The following is a 23,405-nucleotide window of genomic DNA, read 5'->3' as shown; positions in this document are numbered from 1 at the left end:
CCAAAGAGAAATCCACTCTAACAAGTATCATCAGCAAACTTAGATCCACCACACTGGGTCCCGTCTTCCAGATCGTTAAGGTTTATCGTGAACAGTTGTGGGCCCAGCACCGACCCCTGCGGACACTGCTCACCACTGATTGCCAACCAGAGTAACACCCATATATACTGACTCTCTGCTTTCTATTAGTTAACCAATCCTCTGTCCATGCTAATACATCACCCACAACTCTATGCTTCCTTATCTTATGGATATGTATTTTATGTGGCACCTTATCAAATGCCTTCTGGAAATCCAAGTAAATAACGTCCATCTATTCCCCTCTGTCCACCGTGCTCGATATGTCCTCAAAGAACTCCAGTAAGTTTGTCAAACAGGACCTGCATTTGCTGAATCCACGCTGCGTCTGCCTGATGGATCCATTTCTTACCAGAAGCCTTGCTATTTCAAGATTCAAGATTCAAGATTCAAAAAACTTTGTTGTCATTCTAACCATACATCAGCCGTGCAGGGCAGAATGAGAGCGTTTCTCAGGGGCAGTGCAATCATAACATAACAAACACAACACTAAATAATAAACATAACAATAAATAGTAAAACACAACAGCCACATGTCAGTTAAAATCAGTTAGAAGTGTCCAGTGCAAGTTAAAAGTGTCCAATTTAGCAGTCTGATTGCCTGTTTAGTGTTTAGAAGCTGTTTAGTAGCCTTGTGGTTTTAGTTTTGATGCTCCTGTAACGTTTGCCTGATGGCAAAAGAACAAACAGTTCATGGAGAGGGTGTGAGGGGTCTTTAATGATGTACCCTGTCTTCTGGAGGCATCGACTCTGAAAGAGGTCTTGGACAGAAGATAGGGAGACCCCAATAACCTTCTCTGCTCCCCTAACCACCCTCTGCAAGGCGTTTTTGTCGACAGCACTGCAGCTGGAGTACCAGGTTGTGATGCAAAAGGTCAGCACACTCTCAACCACGCCTCTGTAGAATGTAGTTAAGATGTTAGCAGGGAGTGATGCTTGTTTAAGCTTCCTCAGAAAGTGCAATCTCTGCTGGGCCCGTTTCACAATCCTATTTCTTCTTTAATGATAACTTCAAGCTTTTTCCCAACTACAGATGTTAAACTAACCGGCCTATAGTTGCCTGCCTCTTGCCTACATCCTTTTTTGAATAGTGGCGTGATATTCAGTCTTCCAATCCACCGGGACCTGCCCAGAGTCCAGAGAACTTTGGTAAATCATCACCAAAGCCTCTACTATAACTCCTGCCATTTCTTTCAGTACCCTGGGACGCATTCCATCAGGACCAGGGGCTTGTCTATCTTCAGGCCCGCAAGTTTGCTCAGCACTACCTCTTTACTGATACCTATTGTATTGATGTCCTCACCTCTCATTGCGTCCAGAACATTTCTCTTAGATGTGTTAGGTGCGTCCTCCACCGTACAGACCAACACAAAATAGTCATTCAAAGTCTCATTACCCAATATCAATTCCCCCTTCTCATCCTCCAAGGGACCCACATTCACTTTAGCCACCCTTTTTCCGCTTTATACAATTATAAAAACTTTTACTATCATTTTTTTATATTTTGTTCAAGTTTAGTTTCATAATCTCTTCCCTTTCTTTATTGCTCACTTGGTGGTTCTTTGTTGATTTTTAAAGTTCTCCCAATCTTTCAGTTTCCCACTACTCTTAGCAACATGCTTTTAGTTTGACGCCTTCCTTTATTTCCTTAGTTACCCGACTCTCCCTACCCCTACTGTCCTTGCTGTTTACTGGAATATACTTTTGTTGAGCATTGTGAAAACTCTCTTTGAAAGTCTTCCACTGTTCCTCAACTGTCCCACCATATAGCCTGTGTTCTCAGTCTATGGGAGCCAAACCCTCCCTCATCCCATTGTAGTTTCCATTGTTTAGGCGTAATAGACTTCCTCCCTTCTTAAAGAGTGCAGTGACATTTGCAATCTTCCATTCCTCTGGGACCATGCCAGAATCAAGTCATTCTTGAAGATTTCTCTTCGGCAACCTCTCTCAGGACTCTGGGATGTAGTCCATCTGGTCCAGGTGACTTATCCACCTTAAGACCTCTCAGTTTGCCTGGCACTTTTTCCTTTGTCATAGCAATGGCACTCACTCCTGCTCCCTGACACTCACAGACCTCTGGCACACTGCGAGAGTCTTCCACAGTGAAGACAGATGCAAAATACCCATTAAGTACATCTGCCATTTCTTTGTCCCCCATTACTACCTCACCAGCATCATTGTCCAGTGGTTCAATATCAACTCACTTCTCCTTATATCACTGAAAATACTTTTGTTATCCTGCTTTATATTATTGGCTGGTCTGCCCTCATATTTCATCTTTTCCCTTCTTATTACTTTCTTAGTTGCCTTTTGTTGGATTTTAAAATCTTCCCAATCATCCAACTTCCCACTCACTTCTGCTACCTTACATGCCCTTTCCTTGGCTTTTATGCAGTCCTTAACTTCCCTTGTCAGCCACGGTTGCCTACCCCTGCCATTTGAGAACAACTTCTGTGGGGCATAATCTGTCCCGCACCTGTGAACTATTCCCAGAAGCTTCAGACACCTCTGCTCTCCTGTCATCCCCACCAGTATCCTCCACCAATCCACCTGGGCAAGTGCCTCTCTCAGGCCTCTGTAATTCCCTTCATTCCATTGTGATACTGAGACATGTGACTTGTGCTTCATCCTCTCAAACTGCAGTATGAATTCAATCATGTTATGATCACTGCCTCCTAGGGGTTCCTTTACATTAAGCTCCCTAATAAAATCTGGATTAATACACAACACCAAAGCTATGAGTAGGCTCAGGCACAAGCTGCTCTAAAAAAGCCATCTTGTAGGCATTCAACAAATTCCCTCTCTTGCGATCTGACACCAACCTGATTTTCCCAATCCCCTTGCATATTGAAGTCCCCCCGTTACAATTGTGTCAATACCCTTATTACATGCCTTTTCCAGCTCCCTTTGCGATCTCAACCCCACATCTTGGCTACTATTTGGAGGCCTATATATGATTCCCATAATAGTTTTTTTTTTACCCTTGCAGTTTCTTAACTCCACCCACAAAGATTCAACATTCTCTGACCCTCTGTCATCCCTTTCTAAAGATATAATTCCATCTCTCACCAACACCACTGCCTATGCCTTCCTGCCTGTCCTTTCAGTACAAAGTATATCCTTTGATATTAAGCTCTCGACTATGACCTTCTTTGAGCCCCGACTCAGTGATTTCACACCGACCAAACTCTAAATGCATCACCAGTTTGTCCACTTTATTCCAAGTGCCACGCACATTCAATCCTGCATTCTTCATCCTTTTGAATTTTGCCTCTGTGGTACAATTCAGCTCTTTGTTCTGTCTGCATTTGTACCCGATCACTGGCTTGTCCTTCCTTACGTTCACGTTACGTCCATCATCGACTTGTAACCCTGCTGGCTCATCCTCGGCTCTGTCATCCCGGTTCCCGACCCCCTGCCAGATTAGTTTAAACCACTCCCGACAGCTCTGCCCGCAAGAATATTAGTCCCCCTTGCATTCAAGTGCAACCCATCCCTTTTGTGCAGGTCACACCTGTCCCAGAAGAGGTCCCAACGATCCAGAAATCTGAATCCCTGCCCCCTGCTCCAATTCTTCAGCCACGCATTTATCCCCCACCTCACTCTATTCCTGTACTCACTGTCGCGTGGCACGGGCAGTAATCCCGAGATCACTACCCTCGAGGTCCTGCCTCTCAGCTTCCTTCCTAACTCCCTGTATTCTTTTTTTTGGGACCTTCTCCCTTTCTCTTCCCATGTCGTTGGCACCAATGTGGACCACGACCACTGGCTGCTCACCCTCCCTTTTCAGGGATACTGTGGACACGTCCAGAAACGTCCCGGACCCTGGGCACCCGGGAGGCAAACTACCGTCCCTGTTTCCTTTTCGCATCCACAGAATCGCCTATCTGTTCCCCCCCCCCAACTATAGAGTCCCCTATCACTGCTGCCATCCTCTCCCTTTCCCTCCCCTCCCGACCCACAGGGCTGCTGTTGTACTCATTGTTGAGGGGTGCCCCTTTCCCCTCTCCTGGCAGTCACCCATGTATCTGTCTCCTGCAGACCTTGGGGTGACTACCTCCCCGTAGCTCCTGTCTACCACTGCCTCACTTTCCCGGAACAAGCTGTAGACGGTCGAGCTGCGGCTCCAGGTCCCTAACCCCGGTCCCCAAGGAGCTGCATCTCAGTGCACCTGGTGCAGATGTGGCCATCGGGGAGGCTGGGAGTCTTCCGGACATCCCACATCTGACTCCCAGAACAGAACATGCTCCCTGCAGACAGACCCTCTATTTCTTATGGTTTAGTACTTGTCTTTCGCGTTTTGTATGTAACTTATGGTAACTTTTTTTATATATCTCCCTGCCGAAAATAACAACAAATTTCACGACTATGACAGTTACACCAAACTTGATAATTAAGTTATTGGACTGGTCAAAGAACACTGAGGCTGTCTACAAGAAGGGTCAGAGCCGTCTCTATTTCCTGAGGAGACTGAGGTCCTTTAACATCTGCCGGACGATGCTGAGGATGTTCTACGAGTCTGTGGTGGCCAGTGCGATCATGTTTGCTGTTGTGTGCTGGGGCAGCAGGCTGAGGGCAGCAGACACTAACAGAATCAACAAACTCATTCGTAAGGCCAGTGATGTTGTGGGGATGGAACTGGACTCTCTGACGGTGGTGTCTGTAAAGAGGATGCTGTCCAAGTTGCATGCCATCTTGGACAATGTCTCCCATCCACTACATAACGGACTGGGTGGGCACAGGAGTACATTCAGCCAGAGACTCATTCCACCGAGATGCAGCACAGAGCGTCATAGGAAGTTATTCCTGCCTGTGGCCATCAAACTTTACCCTTGGAGGGTCAGACACCCTGAGCCAATAGGCTGGTCCTGGACTTATTTCCTGGCATAATTTACATATTACTATTTAATTATTTATGGTGCAACTGTAACGAAAACCAATTTCCCCCGGGATCAATAAAGTCTGACTATGACGATGGCTAATAACGTAGTTCCTACTTAAGGACCTCCACTCCCCTAATATATTAGGGGCGGAACCAGGAAACGTACACATTCTTGGCGCCGATTTTGAACATTCACAGAGCAGTGAGGAGAGAATTGAGATCTAAAATAAAACAATATTCATATTTTTAAAATCCAACTGCGTTAAGAAAAGGTAAGATCTGCGGCTGGCGTTAAATCAATTGTTTATAAATGCGTTGAAGATGGAAATGCTGAAAGAGTTCAAACCCCGTTTTTAAGTTAAAACAAAGTTGGAAGTTGAGTATTTAATTAGCAGATTTTAATTTAAATGATGGTACAATTATTTAAGGCGTATTTTATATTTAAGGCCGTTTTTGTACTGTCCTGAATATTACGCGCCAAAATGAGATAACTTCTTGGCGGGAAGTGTATCTTTTTTTTATGAATGCACGGGAAACTGTCTGGGGAGGGGGGGTTATCGGACGCTGTCAACAGTGGTGAGGGTCCTTAATGTAGACATGTGTGTGTGTCATAGTCCAGAGAGTGACCCCCACCGCCCCACACACTCAATGCCGCGATCAGTTGCCGAGCTTGGAGTTCCGGGAGAGTTTTGAGGCGGGAAGGGATGGGGAGGATGGTAAGGTGTCAGGGAAACGGGACAAGACATGGCTTGGTGGGGGTGCTGAGGATGGCTTCGCCCCGGCTCCTAATAATACGTTTAAATACTCCAAAACCCATGGCTGTGTGCGGCTGTAGAGGGGGGGGGAGGCAAAGCAAGATCCCAGCAGCAGGGGGTTTTGCTAAGCGGGACAGAGGCGGCTTGGTCACGGTGGGGATCAGCTAGATCGGGTGGACTTATACGTATTTGAACTGGGGGGGGAGGTATGGAGTATTGTGGGCAGTTTGGGCCCCTTGTCTAAGAATAGATCAAGACCCTGTCGACCTCTGCTTTAAATATCCCCAATGACTTGGCCTCCACAGCCGTCTGTGGCAATGAATTCACCACCCTCTGGTTAAAATAAATTCCTCCTCACCTCCACTCTAAAGGGGCGTCCTTCTCTATTCTGAGGCTGTGCCCTCTGGTCCTAGACTCCCCGACTATAGGAAACATCCTCTCCACATCCACTCTATCTGTGCCCTCTGGTCCTAGACTCCCTCCGACTGTAGCAAACATCCTCTCTACGTCCACTCTATCTGTGTCCTCTGGTCCTAGACTCCCCCACTATAGGAAACATCCTCTCTACGTCCACTCTACCTGTGTCCTCTGGTCCTAGATTCCCCCACTACAGGAAACATCCTCTCCACATCCACTCTATCTGTGCCCTCTGGTCCTAGACTCCTTCCCCACTATAGGAAACATCCTCTCTGCATCCACTCTATCTGTGTCCTCTGGTCCTAGACTCCTTCCCCACTATAGGAAACATCCTCTCTGCATCCACTCTATCTGTGTCCTCTGGTCCTAGACTCCCCCACTACAGGAAACATCCTCTCCACGTCCACTCTATCTGTGTCCTCTGGTCCTAGACTCCCCCACTATAGGAAACATCCTCTCTACGTCCACTCTATCTGTGTTCTCTGGTCCTAGACTCCCCCACTATAGGAAACATCCTCCACATCCACTCTATCTGTGTCCACTTGCCCCTCGGTTAATGGTATTGGTCCATGGCATAAAAACAATTGGGAGTCCCTGGTCCAAGGCTCTCAATATTCGACAAGTTTCAATGAGATTCCCAGAGCCTTCAAATGGTCCTTGTACCCAGAGGGGGTTCGAAGTACATTTATTATCAAAGTTCATATACTAGATAAAACCTTGAGATTTATCTCCTTACAGAGAGCCACAAAACAAAGAAACCCATTAAAGTAAAAGGCCATCAAACACCCAGTGTGCGGAGAGAGAGAAAAAAAAACACAAAGCGTGCAAACAATTATAGAAAACAAATAGCATTTATAGAACCAAAGTGAGTCCTCAGAGATGAACAAGAGAGAATCTGCAGATGGCAGAAATGCAAACAACACACGCAAAAAGCTGGGGGAACTCAGCAGGCCAGGAGAAAGAGCGAACGGTCGACGTTTCGGGCCGAGACCCTTCGCCAGGACCGGACAGAAACGGGATGAGGAGTCAGAGTTGGAGGTGGGGGGAGGGGAGGAAGATGAGGGGTGGAACCGGGAGGGGAGGGAGGGGTGAAGTAAGGAGCTGGGGAGTCGATTGGCGAAAGAGATACAGGGCTGGAGAAGGGGGAGTCTGATAGGAGAGTGGGGGAGATTCAAACAAGAGGACATGAGTTGAGAGTTAGAGGAAAAAAGTTTGGGGGAACTTCTTTACTCAGAGAGTGGTAGCTGTGTGGAACGAGCTTCCAGCAGAAGTGGTTGGGGCAGGTTCGATGTTGTCGTTTAAAGTTAAATTGGATGGATATATGGACAGGAAAGGAATGGAGAGTTATGGACTGAGTGCAGGTCGGTGGGACTAGGAGAGGGTAAGAGTTCGGCACGGACGAGAAGGGCCGAGATGGCCTGTTTCTGTGCTGTAGTTGTTATATGGTTTTATGGTTATAAGGAAGAGGATGGAGCACCAGAGGGAGGTGATGGGCAGGTAAGGTGATAAGGTGAGAGAGGGAAATGGGAATGGTGAAGGGGGGCATTACCAGAAGTTTGAGAAATCGATGTTCATGCCATCAGGTTGGAGGCTACCAAACAGAATGTAAGGTGTTAGTCCTCCAACCTAAGTGTGGCCTCATCACAACAGTGGATGGGAGTGGGAAGTGGAATTAAAATGGGTGGCCACCGGGGAAATCCCTTTTTTCTGGCGGACGGAGAGAAGATGCTCGGCAAAGCGGTCTCCCAATCTACGTTAGGTCTCCTCGATATACAGGAGGCTACACCAGGAGCACCGGATACAGTATATGACCCCGACAGACTCACAGGTGAAGTGTCGCCTCACCTGGAAGGACTTTTTTGGGGCCCTGAATGGTAGCGAGGGAGGAGGTGTAGGGGCAGGTGTAGCAGTTGTTCCCCTTGCAAGGATAAGCGCTGGGAGGGAGATCAGTGAGGAGGGACGAATGGACAAGGGAGTTGCATAGGGAGCGATCCCTGCGGAAAGCAGAAAGTGGGGGAGGGATCCCATTGGAGGTGGCAGAAGTTCCAGAGGATTATGTGCTGGATGCAAAGGCTGGTGGGATGGTAGGTGAGGACAAGAGGAACCCTATCACTTGTAGGGTGATGGGAAGATAGGGTGTAGGCAGGCATGCACGAAATGAAAGAGATGCACTTGAGGGCAGCGTTGATGGTGGAGGAAGGGAAACCCCTTTCTTTGAAAAAGGAGGACACCTCCTTCATTCTGGAATGAAAAGCCTCATCCTGACAGCAGATGCGGCGGAGAAGGAGGAATTGAGAGAAGGGGACGGCATTCTTACAAGTGACAGCGTGGGAAGAGGAATGGTCCAGGTCGCTGTGAGAATCAGGGGGTTCTAAATACAACAGTAATGGTTGCCAGATTTTTCAAATTCCTTTGAGTCTGTCCTTGATAACGTATCTTATCCTCTCTTAATGCAGAGTATCCATTAATGCAGCCAGCCGTTGTCTGAGTGATTGAGTTTCCTCCTTTTTCCAGAACATCAGTATGAGTTTCTTTCCATTAAGTGTGCCATAGGTCAGGAGTTGTTGCTGGGTAGCCTGGAATTTATTTGACCTCGCAGAAGTTCCAAAAATTATTAAAATGGGGTCTGGCATTATCTTTTTCCCCATCCTCTAAGTTTTTCCCCCTCTTCCCCCTTTCTTTCTCCCCGGGCCTCCTGTCATGATCCTCTCATATCCCTTTTGCCAATCACCTGTCCAGCTCTTGGCTCCATCCCTCCCCCTCCTGTCTTCTCCTATCATTTCGGATCTCCCCCTGCCCCTCTCCCACTTTCAAATCTCTTACTAGCTCTTCCTTCAGTTAGTCCTGACGAAGGGTCTCGGCCCGAAACGTCGACTGTACCTCTTCCTGGAGATGCTGCCTGGCCTGCTGCGTTCACCAGCAACTTTGATGTGTGTTGCTTGAATTTCCGGCATCTGCAGAATTCCTCGTGTCTGGTATTTTCTGAACCTTTAGTACCTTCGATAGGACCTCAAATATTTGCTTCCAATAGTCTTGTATCCTGGGACATAAAGCATAACTGTGTAACAAATTTGCCTCTGAGGACTTGCCTTTCTCACACACTGGGGACACCTCTGGGAATATTTAATGAATCCTTACTTCTGAGTAATGTAGTCTATTGTATTAAACAATGCCTGACATTGATGGAACAGGAGTTAACATACTCCAAAGCCTCATTCCATATAACCTCCTCTATCTCTGTACCCAGCTCCTTTTCCCACTCTTTTTTAGTATTATCCATTGTTGTATGACACTTGTTTTGTATGGCATCATACAGATAGGCGATGATGTGTTCTGTCCCTAAACATGATCTTAAATGATTATCTAATTTATCAGGTTCTGCCACCTCAAAACCAGAAAGGTGTGATCTTATATAGTGTCTTAGCTGGAGATAATGAAGAATTTCTCGTAGAAGATAATGAATTTATTGTAGAATTCTTGTAGAAAATAAAGAATTCCTCGTAGAATTATTGCAGAAGATAATGAACTTATTGTAGAATTTTAGAAAATAAAGAATTTCTCATAGAATTCTTGTAGAAAATAAATAATTTATTTTCTAGAATTTATGAAAAACTATGCTCACACAAGACTGACACACTAACAGTGTGCAAAAGAGGACAAATTGTGCAAATAAGTAATACTCAGAGCACAACTTGCGGGATCGTTGACAGAGAGTCTGTAGGTTGCGGGATCAGTTGTGAATTTTGGTGAGTGACGTTTTCCACGCCAGTTCAGGCGCCCGACGGCTGAGGGGTGACGTTCTGCAGAACACAAGCAACACACACAGGACAAAGCGAGCCCCGTTCCCCACCCTGTGACTGACACACACACACACACACACACACAGACCTCCAGATCCATCATCTTGACCTCGACCTCCTCCCTGCACTTCCCACTCACCCCCAACCTGAAACACTCACTGCCCTCCCCCTACCCAACATGTGAAGGTCGATGGGGTGGTTTTGAAGGCTTGTCAGCCTTCATTACAAGAGTCACCAGGATGCTGACTCTTAGCGCCTGGTTTTTATAGACCAGGCTCTATAAAACCCTGGTCGGACCACACTTGCAGAGTACGGTACTCGGTTCTTCACAGGAAGGCTGTGGAAGCTTTAGAGAGGGTGCAGAGGAGATCTACCAGGATGCTTCAAAGTTGCTGGTGGAACGCAGCAGGCCAGGCAGCATCTCTAGAAAGAGGTACAGTCGACGTTTCAGGCCAAGACCCTTCGTCAGGACTGAAGCGTCGACTGTACCTCTTCCTAGAGATGCTGCCTGGCCTGCTGCGTTCACCAGCAACTTTGACGTGTGTTGCTGGAATTTCCAGCGTCTGCAGAATTCCTCGTGTTTACCTGGATGCTGACTTCTTAGCGCCTGGTTTTTATAGACCAGGCTCTATAAAACCCTGGTCGGACCACACTTGCAGAGTACGGTACTCGGTTCTTCACGGGAAGGCTGTGGAAGCTTTAGAGAGGGTGCAGAGGAGATTTACCAGGATGCTGCCTGGTTTGGAGAGCACGTCTCATGAGGGGAGTTCGAGCGAGCCGGGGGGCGGGGGGGGGCTTTTCCCTTTGGAGTGACCGAGGATGAGAAGGTGACCTGATAGAGGAGATGACAGAGAGTGGACAGCCAGAACATTCTCCCCCTCCCCTCAGGATGGAAAAATGGCTAGTACTGGAGGAGAAGGAGGGTGGGCATAATTTTAAGGTGTTTGTTGGAAAGTACGGAGGAGGGGGGAGTGTTGTCAGGGAGGGGTTTCTTTCCAGGGAGAGTGGTGGGTGGGTGGGTGTGTGGAGCACCCGGCCAGTCATGTTGAATACTCTTTAAGGAGCTCTCAGAGAGGCGCAAGGGAAATGGAGGGCTCTGCAGGAGGGTGGGGAGGGGTTTGAGGGGTCAGCAGGACTTTGTGGGCCGAAGGGCCTGCGCTGCGCTTTAAGCCGCCGCCCCCAGGCCGCCTTCCCCCGCCTTCCGGAGCAGAGCAGCGACTCAGGACGCGGAGATCAGCGGAAGGCGGAATAACCGGTTGTCATTACACAACGCGGTTCGCCCGTCGCTGCTCGGCGGGCTTCCCGGAGCGCTGGCGACGGGGGGAAGGCGGCCCCAGGCCCCGCTCTCCTGGTCATCCTCTCCCGCCTCGCCGGTGATGTTTCCCGGCTCCTCCCTCCGCGTCCGGCCGCCCGCGATGTCCGAACACGGGCAGCAGCAATCCGGCGGCCCATGGCCCGGCCGAGGCAGGTGAGAGCCGGGGCCCGGGGCAGGAGGGGAGGCGGGGTGGGAGCCGGCCGGGTCAGACGCAGGCCCGAGCCTGGCTCCCGCTTCCTCATTTCACCCACCCTCTCCTCCCCTCCTCAACACCTACCTTCCCTCCTCCCCTCCCCCTCCGTCCCTCCTCCCCTCCTCAACACCTACCTTCCCTCCTCCCCTCCCCCTCCGTCCCTCCTCCCCTCCTCAACACCTACCTTCCCTCCTCCCCTCCCCCTCCGTCCCTCCTCCCCTCCTCAACACCTACCTTCCCTCCTCCCCTCCCCCTCCGTCCCTCAACCCCCTCCTCCCCTCTCCCTCCGTCCCTCCTCCCCTCCTCAACACCTACCTTCCCTCCTCCCCTCCCCCTCCTCCCCTCCTCCCCTCCCCCTCCTCCCCTCCTCCCCTCCCCCTCCCCCCTCCTCCCCTCCCCCCTCCCCCTCCTCCCCTCCCCCTCCGTCCCTCCTCCCCTCTCCCTCCGTCCCTCCTCCCCTCCCCCTCCGTCCCTCCTCCCCTCCTCAACACCTACCTTCCCTCCTCCCCTCCCCCTCCGTCCCTCAACCCCCTCCTCCCCTCTCTCTCCCTCCCTCTCCCCTCCCCCCTCCCTCCCTCTCCCCCTCCCCCCTCCCTCTCCCCCTCCCCCTCCCTCTCCCCCTCCCCCCTCCCTCTCCCCCTCCCCCCTCCCTCTCCCCCCCTCCCTCCCTCCCCCCTCCCCCCCTCCCTCCCTCTCCCCCTCCCCCCTCCCTCCCTCTCCCCCTCCCCCCTCCCTCCCTCTCCCCCTCCCTCCCTCTCCCCCTCCCCCCTCCCTCCCTCTCCCCCTCCCTCCCTCTCCCCCTCCCCCCTCCCTCCCCCCTCCCCCTCTCTCTCCCCCCCTCCCCCTCTCTCTCCCCCTCCCCCCTCTCCCCCTCCCCCTCCCCCTCCCCCTCCCCCCTCCCCCTCCCCCCTCCCCCCTCCCCCCTCCCCCTCTCCCCTCTCTCTCCTTCTCCCCCTTCCCCTCCCTCTCCTTCTCCCCCTTCCCCTCCCTCTCCTTCTCCCCCTCCCCCTTCCCCTCCCCCCTCCCTCCCCCTTCCCCTCCCCCCCTCCCCCTTCCCCTCCCCCTCCCTCCCCCTTCCCCTCCCCCCCCCCTCCCCCTCCCCTCCCCCTCCCTCCCCCTCCCCCCCCCCCCTCCCCCTCCCCCCTCCCTCCCCCCTCCCCCCCTCCCCCTCCCCCTCCCCCTCCCTCTCCCCCCCCCCCCTCTCCCTCCCTCCCTCCCCCCTCTCCCTTCCCTCCCCCCCCCCCCCCCCCCCTCCCCCCCTCCCTTCCCCCCTCCCCCTTCCCCCCTCCCCCTTCCCCCCTCCCCCTCCCCTCCCTTCCCTTCCCCCCTCCCCCTCCCCTCCTTCCCTTCCCCCCTCCCCCTCCCCCCTCCCCTCCCCCTCCCCCCTCCCCTCCCCCCTCCCCTCCCCCCTCCCCCTCCCCTCCCCCCCCCCTCCCTCCCCCCCTCCCCCTCCCCCCCCTCCCCCCCCCCCCCCCCCCCCTCCCCTCCCCCCCCTCCCCCCTCCCTTCCCCCCTCCCCCCTCCCCTCCCCCCTCCCCTTCCCCCCTCCCCCCTCCCTTCCCCCCTCCCCCCCCCTCCCCCCCCCCCTCCCCCCCCCCCCCCCCCCCCCCCCCTCCCCCCCCCCCCCCTCCCCCCCTCCCCCCTTCCCCCCTCCCTTCCCCCCTCCCTTCCCCCCTCCCTCCCCCCCCTCCCTTCCCCCCTCCCCCTCCCCCCTCCCCCCCCCCCCCTCCCCTCCCCTCCCCCCCCCCTTCCCCCCTCCCCCCCCCCCCCCCTCCCCCCTCCCCCTTCCCCCCTCCCCCTCCCCCCTCCCCTCCCCCCTCCCTTCCCCCCTCCCCCTCCCCCCTCCCTCCCCCCTCCCTTCCCCCCTCCCCCTCCCCCTCCCCCCTCCCTTCCCCCTCCCCCCTCCCTTCCCCCTCCCCCTCCCCCCCCCTTCCCCCTCCCCCCCCCCTCCCCACTCCCCCCCCCTCCCCCTCCCCCCCTCCATTCCCCCCTCCCTTCCCCCCTCCCCCTCCCCCCTCCCCTCCCTTCCCCCCTCCCTTCCCCCCTCCCCCTCCCCCCTTCCCCCTCCCTCCCCCCTCCCCCCTCCCTTCCCCCCTCCCCCTCCCTTCCCCCCTCCCCCTCCCCCTCCCCCCCCTCCCTTCCCCCTCCCCCCCTCCCTTCCCCCTCCCCCCCCTCCCTTCCCCCTCCCCCTATCCCCCTCCCCCCTCCCACACCTCCCTTCCCCCTCCCCCTATCCCCCTCCCCCTTCCCCCTCCCTCCCCCCTCCCTTCCCCCCCCCCCCTCCCCCCCCCCCCTTCCCCCCTCCCCCTTCCCCCCCTCCCCTCCCTCTCCCCCCTCCCCCTTCCCCCCTCCCCCTCCCCCCCCCCCTCCCCCTTCCCCCCCTCCCCCCTCCCCCCCTCCCCTCCCCCCCCCCCCTCTCCCCCCCTCTCCCCCCCCCCCCCCCCCTCCCCCCCCTCTCCCCCCCCCCCCCCCCCCCCTCTCTCCCCCCCCCCCTCCCCCTCCCCCCTCCCCCCCCCCCCCCTCTCCCCCCCCCCTCCCCCCTCTCTCCCCCCTCCCCCTCTCTCCCCCCCCCCCCTCTCCCCCTCCCCCCTCCCCCCCCTCTCCCCCTCCCCCCCCCCCCTCCCCCCTTCCCCCTCCCCCCTTCCCCCCTCCCTTCCCCCCTCCCTTCCCCCCTCCCTCCCCCCCTCCCTTCCCCCCTCCCTCCCCCCCTCCCCTTCCCCCCTCCCTCCCCCCTCCCTTCCCCCCTCCCCTCCCCCCCCCCCCCTCCCCCTCCCCCCCCCCCCCCTCCCCCCTCCCCCCCCCCCCCCCCCCCCCCCCCCCTCCCCCCTCTCCCCCCCCCTCCCCCCCTCCCCCCTCCCCCCCTCCCCCCTCCCCCCTCTCCCCCCCCCCCCCTCCCCCCTCCCCCCCCTCCCCCCTCCCCCCTCTCCCCCCTCCCCCCTCTCCCCCCTCCCCCCTCCCCCCCCCCCCCCCCTCCCCCCTCCCCCCTCCCCCCCCCCCCCCCCCCCCCCCCCCTCCCCCCCCCCCCCTCCCCCCTCCCCCCTCTCCCCCCCTCCCCCCTCCCCCCTCTCCCCCCCCCCCCCCCCCCCCTCCCCCCCCCCTCCCCCCTCCCCCCTCTCCCCCCCCCCCCCCCCTCCCCCCCCCCCCTCCCCCCCCCCCCCTCCCCTCCCCCCTCCCGCTCTCATTTTTGTTTCTCCTCCCCGTGTTTTCCTATCTGGCACCTGCATCCGTCCTGTCATCTGACCCCACGGCCCCCTCCTCCCCTCCCGGTCACGACCCACCCCCCGAGCGCGTCTCTCGCTCCCTGGGCGCCCCGTCATTTCTCTCCACGCCCCCGGTTTGCTCTGCGACGAGACGTTTCTCTCTTCCTCTGCCGGGTCTCCGCACCGCGTGTCCGCGGACCGCTGCTCCTTCGCCCCTCGCCGCGCCGCAGGTAAACACCGGACCCGGGGGCCGTGAGACGGTGGCGGGAGGGGAGGCGAGGCGAGGCGAGGGCAGGCTCCGGGGGGGGGGGGGCGGGACGGCACAGGAAGATCCCAGAGCAGCCACGTGGTTGGGCTTTGGGGCGTTTAATTGACCCGGGTCTGTCGTGGTGGGCTGGCCGAACTCCGGGTGGGGTGAGGGCACGGGAAGACAGGAAGATCCCAGGCACAGCCTCGTGGAGGGCTTGCCCGGGGGGGGGGTAAAATACGTGCCGGACCTAACTTAAGGATAAGCTGTTTATTGGGGAGGGCAGTAAAATATCTTCAACCCAGAGGGCGGCAGACCTGTAGGGTCCTTCTGTAAGTGTGATCCGACACGGACTTGGATAATTATTATGGGCGGGATTTGGAGATATGGGATGAGCTTGGCTCTGAGATCTAAGATCCACAATTTTAGTAAGTGGGGGAGCTGCCTCCTATTTTTATTCTTTTTTAAGGCCATTCACAGGTCAATCCCAGCCCCCTCGTCTGTCTGGAGACCTGACTGAAACGTATTTAATGGTGAAAGGTCCGGATAGAGTGGATGTGGAGAGGATGTTTCCTATTGTGCGGGAGTCTAGGACCAGAGGACACAGATAGAGTGGATGTGGAGAGGATGTTTCCTATTGTGCGGGAGTCTAGGACCAGAGGACACAGATAGAGTGGATGTGGAGAGCATGTTTCCTACAGTGGGGGAGTCTAGGACCAGAGAACACGGATAGAGTGGATGTGGAGAGGATGTTTCCTGTAGTGGGGGAGTCTAGGACCAGAGGGCACAGATAGAGTGGATGTGGAGAGGATGTTTCCTATCGTGGGGGAGTCTAGGACCAGAGGACACAGATAGAGTGGATGTGGAGAGGATGTTTTTCTATAGTGGGGGAGTCTAGGACCAGAGAACACGGATAGAGTGGATGTGGAGAGGATGTTTCCTGTAGTGGGGGAGTCTAGGACCAGAGGGCACAGATAGAGTGGATGTGGAGAGGATGTTTCCTATCGTGGGGGAGTCTAGGACCAGAGGACACAGATAGAGTGGATGTGGAGAGGATGTTTTTCTATAGTGGGGGAGTCTAGGACCAGAGAACACGGATAGAGTGGATGTGGAGAGGATGTTTCCTGTAGTGGGGGAGTCTAGGACCAGAGGACACAGACTCAGAATAGGGGGACGCCCCTTTTAGAACGGAGATGAGGAGGAATTATTTAACCAGAGGGTGGAGAATCTGTAGAATTCATCGCCACAGGCGGTTGTGGAAGTCAAGTCTCTGTCTCTTTAAGGCAGAGTTTGATAGATTCTTGACCGGTCAGGCCATGAAGGGGTTGCGGGATCGGGGCCGAGAGGGGAATGATGATGAAAAATGGCAGGACCAGGTGGACAAATATCTGCCTTGCGGGCCGGGAGCGGGGAAGTGATGGGGGAACGAACGGGCGGGCGGGTGGGGGTGGAAATCACGCGGGGCTGACTGGGGCCAAAGGGCATGTTTCTGTGCGCCGCGGCTATCGATTCGTGTCCTGTCACGCGTGCCGCATTCGAGTGTTGGGGGCAAGTTGAAAGAAAATATTGCTTTGTTTTTTCCTGCCGTTGGGACAGAGAGCGAGTGTTATCATAAAACAGCACTCGGAACGGTCTCAGTGTCTCGGCGTAACGGCAGGTCCGTTCGGGGTCTGTCACAGCAGCGGGGTGGAAGGTGCCCTTAACCCTGGGGGGGTGGGGGGAGGTTTTGAAGTTTTTTTTTAAAAAATCGTCTGCCCAATGCTTGTGGGGTAAGAGGAGAGAATTCCCGGGCTGGAAAGCTGAGGGTCCTGAATCACAGGACTTCGCAAAACTTTGGAAGTTCCCCGTCGTTTCCCTTCCCCACACGACAGGGGCCGATGAACCCGATGTGTGTGTGTGTGTGTGTGTGTGTGGGGGGGTGGGGGGAGGGAAGTGTGTGCTGAACACAAGGAGAGTGTAAACACTGTCACGCCTGTGTAGACAGAGGCACAGTGCCAGAGGTCGGAATCGAACTCGGGTCACGGCCAGCTGTGCCCAATTTATAATGGCTGCCTCTTCCCACCCCACAGCTGCTGAGCGACTCCCAGGGTCAGGAAGATGGATCTGAAGACCAGCCCCAAAGACAAGTAAGAACTTTTCGTGTTCGCCTGTAACCTCCTTGCCCGGGGTCCCGTTTGGTTTGGAATGGCTCCGTTCTCCCCAACTGGTCCAAAAGTTCCCCAGTTTAATATTTTGGCCCACATACAAATCCGAATCAGATCTAATATCACCCGGCATCTGTCGTGAGATTGTTGTCTTTGCGGCAGCACATAATAAAAAAAAACTGTGAATTAAGTGTATTTATTAAATAGTTACTTTAGTGCAAAAATAGAATTTTAAAGTATGGAGGTGGTGTTTCTCTGTTCAACGTCAGGGGAAGAAGCTGTTCCTGAATCGATGAGCGTGTGCCTTCAGTACAATAGACAATAGGTACAGGAGTAGGCCATTCAGCCCTTCGAGCCAGCACCACCATTCACTGTGATCATAGCTGATCATCCACAATCACTATCCAGTTCCTGCCTTCTCCCCATATCCCTTCACTCCGCTATCTTTAAGAGCTCTACCTAACTCTTTCCTGAAAGAATCCGGAGAATTGGCCTCCACAGCCTTCTGGGGCAGAGCATTCCACAGATCCACAACCCTCCGTGTGGAAAAGTTTTTCCTCAACTCCGTTCTAAATGGCCTACCCCTTATTCTCAATCTGTGGCCTCCGATTCTGGATTCCCCCAACATCAGGAACATATTTCCTGCCTCCAGCGTGTACCTGATGTTAGTGGTGACAAGAGGGCGTGTCCTGGGTGGTGGGGGCCCTTTTTTCTGAGGTATCACTCCTCGAAGATGTCCCGACAAAGTTGTTAACGTGCCTGCCTCAACCAGCTCATTCCATGCCAGGGGCCGCCCCCCCCCCAGGTACATAATTGCCCCTTGCGCCCCCTACCAAACAGGGGTTCCCGACCTGGGGTCTACGGACACCTGGGTTCACTGTACGGCGTCTGGGGCATTGAAACCCCCTGCTGTAAAGCCCTTGTTTGCTGACTCTTGGCGACTCGCCCGGAACGGTGAGCGGGTATCAGCCTGGTTCGCGCAAGGAGGCTGCCGATCTTGGACTCTGGGTCGGCCAAGCGTCGCTGCACGGCTCCCGGCGCCGACCCTGAGGTAACTCGGGAGGAAACGGGAGCACCCGGGGGGGGGGCGCGGAGAGCCCACTCCTTGTAGACGGCAGGTCACGTTGTGCGTCTGTGTCCTTAACAAATCTCTTGCACTCTGCAAGACACCCGGGACTGAAATACCTACCAGAAGCCAGGGAAATTGTCCTCGACAGCTGGAGATAACTAAATAGCTTAATGAGTGAGGTGTGGGTGTGTGCTTTTACCCACCGAAAGGTGTCGATTTATCCGCCGGTGGTTTTATTTCCTAAGTCCCCATTTTAGAGAGTCAGCGGGGCCAACGAGCCAGCAACACGCCTGTTTAACCCTCGCCGGATCGCAGGGCAATTTACAGTGACCCATTAACCTACTGACCCGCGCGGCCACGGGGAGAACATACAAACTCCTTTCAGGCCTCACCGGGATCGAACTCTGAACTCCCAGCGAACCGCAACGCCGCTATTTGGGGTGGGGGGGGAGCCGTGATATTTAACATGCCCTGCCTCCTGTGAAACCCAATTTTTTTCTTGTTTTGTTTTAAATCTTAGGTTCTTTATCGTCCAGATCATCTTCTTCGTCCTCGGCTTGGGAACTTTGCTTCCGTGGAATTTCTTCATAAACTCTATTCCCGTGAGTAACACAAAGCGGGGAGCTGGGAGGGGGTGGCTGTCGTAGTTTCAAGATGAGAGGCATTCAGGATTAAAATCCCCACGCGAGTCAGTGAATTTCTCTTCCACCAAAGGCAGGGACAACTAACTTAATACTTGAAAGAGTGAGGACACCGAAAGGTATCGGGGAGAATCGAGAGCAGGAATGTAATCTTGAGATAAAAGATCAGCCAGCATTGTTTTCTTTGAATTGCATTGTGAATTACTTACTCATGTCAACGTCTCCGATTTCTTTACCTCGTACGTCTCTGAAGTACTTTGAGGACCGGCTGTCCGGGAACATCTCTGCTTCCAGGAACGGGACGGAACCGATTGCCGACCACTGGCGCTTCGCGAACTGGATGACCCTGCTCGCTATGCTCCCTCTGCTACTCTTCACCTGCCTGAACTCCATCCTGTACCCCAGGTACGGTACATGTTAACCCCCCCCACCCCCGGTACACTGCCCCGTCTTTACAAGTACACGGATGCACGGGCAGAGCAAGAAACGATGCTCGCAGCAGTTGACGGTTGGAGGTCGAAGCGGTCAGGGCCGGAGGCCAGGGTCGGGCTGGTCACGGAGGCTCAGGCCTGCAACGGGTGGGCTTCTGCGTCGGCTGCAGTGATGCCCGGCGTTGTGAACTTCAGGTGTGAATGCTGTCTGCTTGCTTTTATGGTTGGCACAATTTGCTTGTTACCTCTGTCTCTCTCTGTGCTTCTCTACTTTCCTCTTCACCTTCCTCTCTCTCCTGCACACACACTCCCTCTCTCCCCATCTCCCCCCTCCTCCCGTCCTCCCCTCCTCCCGTCCTCCCCTCCTCCCCTCCTCCCCCGTCCTCCCCTCCTCCCGTCCTCCCCTCCTCCCGTCCTCCCCTCCTCCCCTCCTCCCGTCCTCCCCTCCTCCCGTCCTCCCCTCCTCCCGTCCTCCCCTCCTCCCCTCCTCCCGTCCTCCCCTCCTCCCGTCCTCCCCTCCTCCCGTCCTCCCCCCTCCCGTCCCCCCCCGTCCTCCCCCCCTCCCGTCCTCCCGTCCTCCCCCCTCCCGTCGTCCTCCCCCCTCCCGTCCTCCCTCCTCCCCTCCTCCCGTCCTCCCCTCCTCCCGTCCTCCCCTCCTCCCCTCCTCCCGTCCTCCCGTCCTCCCCTCTCCATCCTCCCGTCCTCCCCTCCTCCCATCCTCCCGTTTTCCCCTCTCCCGTCCTCCCCTCTCCGTCCTCCCCTCCTCCCCTCCTCCCGTCCTCCCCTCCCCCTCCTGTCCTTCCTTTCTCGCCCTTGCCGCTCTCCTTCATTCCCTCTCCCCTCTCTCCCTCTCTCCCTCCCCCCGCCCCCATATACCTATCTGTACTGGTTGTCTGGAGGGTCTATTGTTTTCAATGTGTAATATTGGGGTTCTTTGTCTTGTGAGGAGGGGTGTAAAATCAGTCACCTCCTTCATGGTCATGAGCCTCAGTATCAAGGAGCGATGCCTCAGAGAGGCAGCGTCCATCATTAAGGACCCCCACCACCCAGGACCTGCCCTCTTCTCGTTGCTACCATCAGGGAGGAGGTACAGGAGCCCGAAGCCTTTCTGAGGCATCGCTCCTCGGAGATGTCCTGGATACTACGGAGGCCAGTGCCCATGATGCAGCTGACTGAGTTTACGACTTACTTTGATTCGGTGCAGTAGCCCCCACCTTTCTGCCTGATGGGAGGAGGGAGAAGGGAGACTGTCCCGGGACAGTGGGGGGGGTCTTTGATTGCGCTGGCTGGCTGCTTTACCGAGGCAGAGAGAGGTGTCAATAGAGCCCACGGAGGGGAGGCTGGTTTCTGTGATGAGCCGTGGGGATCGCGTACGGGACGAGACTGAGTTTCAGCTGGTTGTCGTTTTCAGCACTGTGAGCCGAGAGGGGTGTTCTTGTACCTGTACCGCTCCACGAGACTAGTCTTTATCGACACTCCTCGCTGGAAACCCCCTCCACGTGGCTCCCGGCCCCACAATAATCATGCGATCGCTGCCCAGGCAGGAAGCCGGGTGTGAGGTGGCAGGGCTAAGCCATAGCCCTGAACCGTCAGGTTCCCAATCCAGCGTGGATAACTTCACCCACCTGTACACTGACCTCATTCTTTGACCTTCAGATTCACTTTCAAGGACTCTTTACAAGTCATGGTTGTCACGATTAGTTATTAACTGTTTATTTTGTGCTGTTTGCCTGTTTTTCTGTTTGCATGCCAGTCACTTGTCAGTCTTCGTGTGCAGGTGATTTTATTGTACTTCTTTGCGAATGCCTGCAAGAAAGTGGATCTCCGGGTTGTATACGGTGACGTGCACATTCTTGCAGGATAAATTTTCTGGGAACTTCCAATGGGTCAAAGCGTCCGCATTGGTTTTGATGGGCTCGGTGTTTTTAAAAGATTGTTTTCAGTTTGTCTTCTTTTGTTTGTGTGTAGTTTTTCATAAATTCTAGCATTTTTCTTTGCTTGTTGAGATTCAGCACAGAACAGGGCTACCCAGCAGTCCCCCAGTTTAATCCCAACCTAATCAATGACCGGCTAGCCTACCCTTGGACCGTGGGAGGAAACCGGATCACCCGGAGGAAACCCACGCGGTCACGGGGTGGGGGGGGAGAGAACGTACAAACCCCCCACAGCAGCGGCGGGAATCAACCCCGGATCGCCGGTTCTGTAAAGCGTCGTGCAGACCACTACGCTACTGTGCCACACGTCAGTTGTTACCGTCAATGGGGAGGTACAGGAGCCTGAAGACACACACTTGACGATTCAGGAACAGCTCCTTCCCCTCTGCCGACCGATTTCTGAATGGATATTGAACCCACGAACACTACCTCCCTATATTTATTTGTATTTTTGCACGACTTATTTTTAAATAGTTAAATATTTGGTGTGTGGCCAAGTGGTTAAGGCGTCGGTCTAGTGATCTGAAGGTCGCTAATTCAAGCCTTGGCTGAGGCAGTGTGTTGTGTCCTTAAGCAAGGCACTTAATCACACATTGCTCTGCAACGACACCGGTGCCAAGCTGTATGGGTCCTAATGCCCTTCCCTTGGACAACGTCGGTGTCGTGGAGAGGGGAGACTTGCAGCATGGGCAACTGCCGGTCTTCCATACAACCTTGCCCAGGCCTGCACCCTGGAAACCCTCCAAGGCGCAAATCCATGGTCTCGCGAGACTAACAGATGCCTAAATGTATCTATACTGTAATTCACAGGTTTCTTTTTATATATTACCGTGAATCGCTTTGTACTGCTTCCGCAAAGTTAACAGATTTTCCCGACCTTGACGGTGAACTGATTCAGATTGCTGTTTCCATTTGCACAGGGTCCCGCAGAATGCCCGGATTGCCGGCAGCTTGTTTGGGATTTTGATCCTCTTCATGCTGACCACGGTGCTGGTCAAGATAACGATGGAACCCCTCGCCTTCTTCATGACTACCATGGCCACAATATGGTTCATTAACTGTGAGTACCCAGGACGTGTGGGTCTGGTGGCGCAGTGGTTAGGCTGCCGGGTTAGCAGCTGAACTCCCAGTGGCACGAGGGGTGTGGGTTCAATTCCTGGCAAGGCAGAGTTGTTTTTTTTTAAAAAAGGCTCGTTCTATTAGTTGTGGTGACTGTGAGGAAGGGGTTTACTGACTTTTTGTTTTTTTTAAATGCCGTGGACCCCTACCATTAACCCCCTGCTGTGAGGAGAGGTTGTGGTGGCTTGTTTCTGCTGGGAATGAAAGGGTTAAACTATGGGGTGGGTTTGAAGGCTCTGGGCCTGCACTCGCTGGAGTTTAGAAGAATGGGGCGGGGGCGGAATCTCATTGAGACTTGGCGAATATTGAAAAGCCTAGATAAAGTGGATGTGGAGAGGATGTTTCCTGTAGTGGGGGGGGTGGGGGGGGAGTCTAGCACCAGCTTCAGAATGAAGGGTCGTCCATTTAGAACAGATACTTCTTTAGCCCGAGGGGGTGAGCCTGTGGAACTTGTTCCCACAAAGGGCTGAGGAGGCCAAGTCATTGGGCCTCCATTCATTTTCTTGTGAGCATTCACAGTAAATACAGTTTATAAAGAAAAAAAACTGTATATAAGAACTGGCAAGTGACCAACGTGCATAAGAAATAGGAGCAGGAGTAGGCCATCCGGCCTATCGAGCCTGCCCTGGCATTCAATAAAATCATGGCCGATCTGTCCGTAAACTCAGCTTTCCCCCATAACCCTTAATTCCCCTACTATGTAAAAACCCATCTAACTGTATCTTAAATATATTTACTGAGGTAGCCTCAACTGCTTCCCTGGGCAGAGAATTCCATAGATTTACCACTCTCTGGGAAAAACAGTTTCTCCTCATCTCCGTCCTAAATCTTCTCCCCTGAATCTTGAGGTAATGTCCCCTAGTTCTAGTCTCACCTACCAATGGAAACAACTTTCCTACTTCTATCTTATCTATCCCTTTCAAAATTTTCTATGTTTTTATAAGATCCCTTCTCATTCTTCTGAACTCCAGAGAGTATAGTCCCAGGCGACTCAATCTCTCCTCATAGGTTAACCCCTTCATCCCTGGAATCAACCTGGTGAACGGCCTCCAAAGCCAGTATACCCTTCCTCAAGTACGGAGACCAGAACTGCACACAGTACTCCAGGTGCATCCCTCTAGCAATGAAGGCCAACTTTCCGTTTGCCGCCTTAATAACCTGTTGCACCAGCAGGCCGCCTT

General features: G+C 54.6%; 1 protein-coding gene across 3 annotated transcripts in view; it reads left to right on the top strand.

The window, feature by feature from the left end:
- Window positions 1-5,134: 5,134 nt before the first annotated feature.
- LOC134339527 (equilibrative nucleoside transporter 2-like) overlaps window positions 5,135-23,405 on the top strand; it is a 36,427-nt gene continuing 18,156 nt past the window's right edge. Inside the window, exons 1-5 of one of the 3 annotated variants that reach the window (XM_063036124.1) lie at window positions 5,135-5,232; window positions 16,956-17,012; window positions 18,620-18,701; window positions 18,994-19,145; window positions 22,026-22,165. In XM_063036124.1, coding sequence (XP_062892194.1) covers window positions 16,984-17,012; window positions 18,620-18,701; window positions 18,994-19,145; window positions 22,026-22,165 — 403 coding nt within the window. In that variant the 5' untranslated portion in view covers window positions 5,135-5,232; window positions 16,956-16,983. Of the gene's footprint in view, window positions 5,233-11,131; window positions 11,401-14,772; window positions 14,870-16,955; window positions 17,013-18,619; window positions 18,702-18,993; window positions 19,146-22,025; window positions 22,166-23,405 lie in introns of those variants that run through there. The other 2 variants (XM_063036123.1, XM_063036125.1) reach the window with 2 other exon arrangements.

Source organism: Mobula hypostoma, chromosome 30, assembly GCF_963921235.1.
Source record: "Mobula hypostoma chromosome 30, sMobHyp1.1, whole genome shotgun sequence".
Classification (NCBI taxonomy): domain Eukaryota; kingdom Metazoa; phylum Chordata; class Chondrichthyes; order Myliobatiformes; family Myliobatidae; genus Mobula; species Mobula hypostoma.
This window is presented reverse-complemented; position numbering and strand designations above follow the sequence as displayed.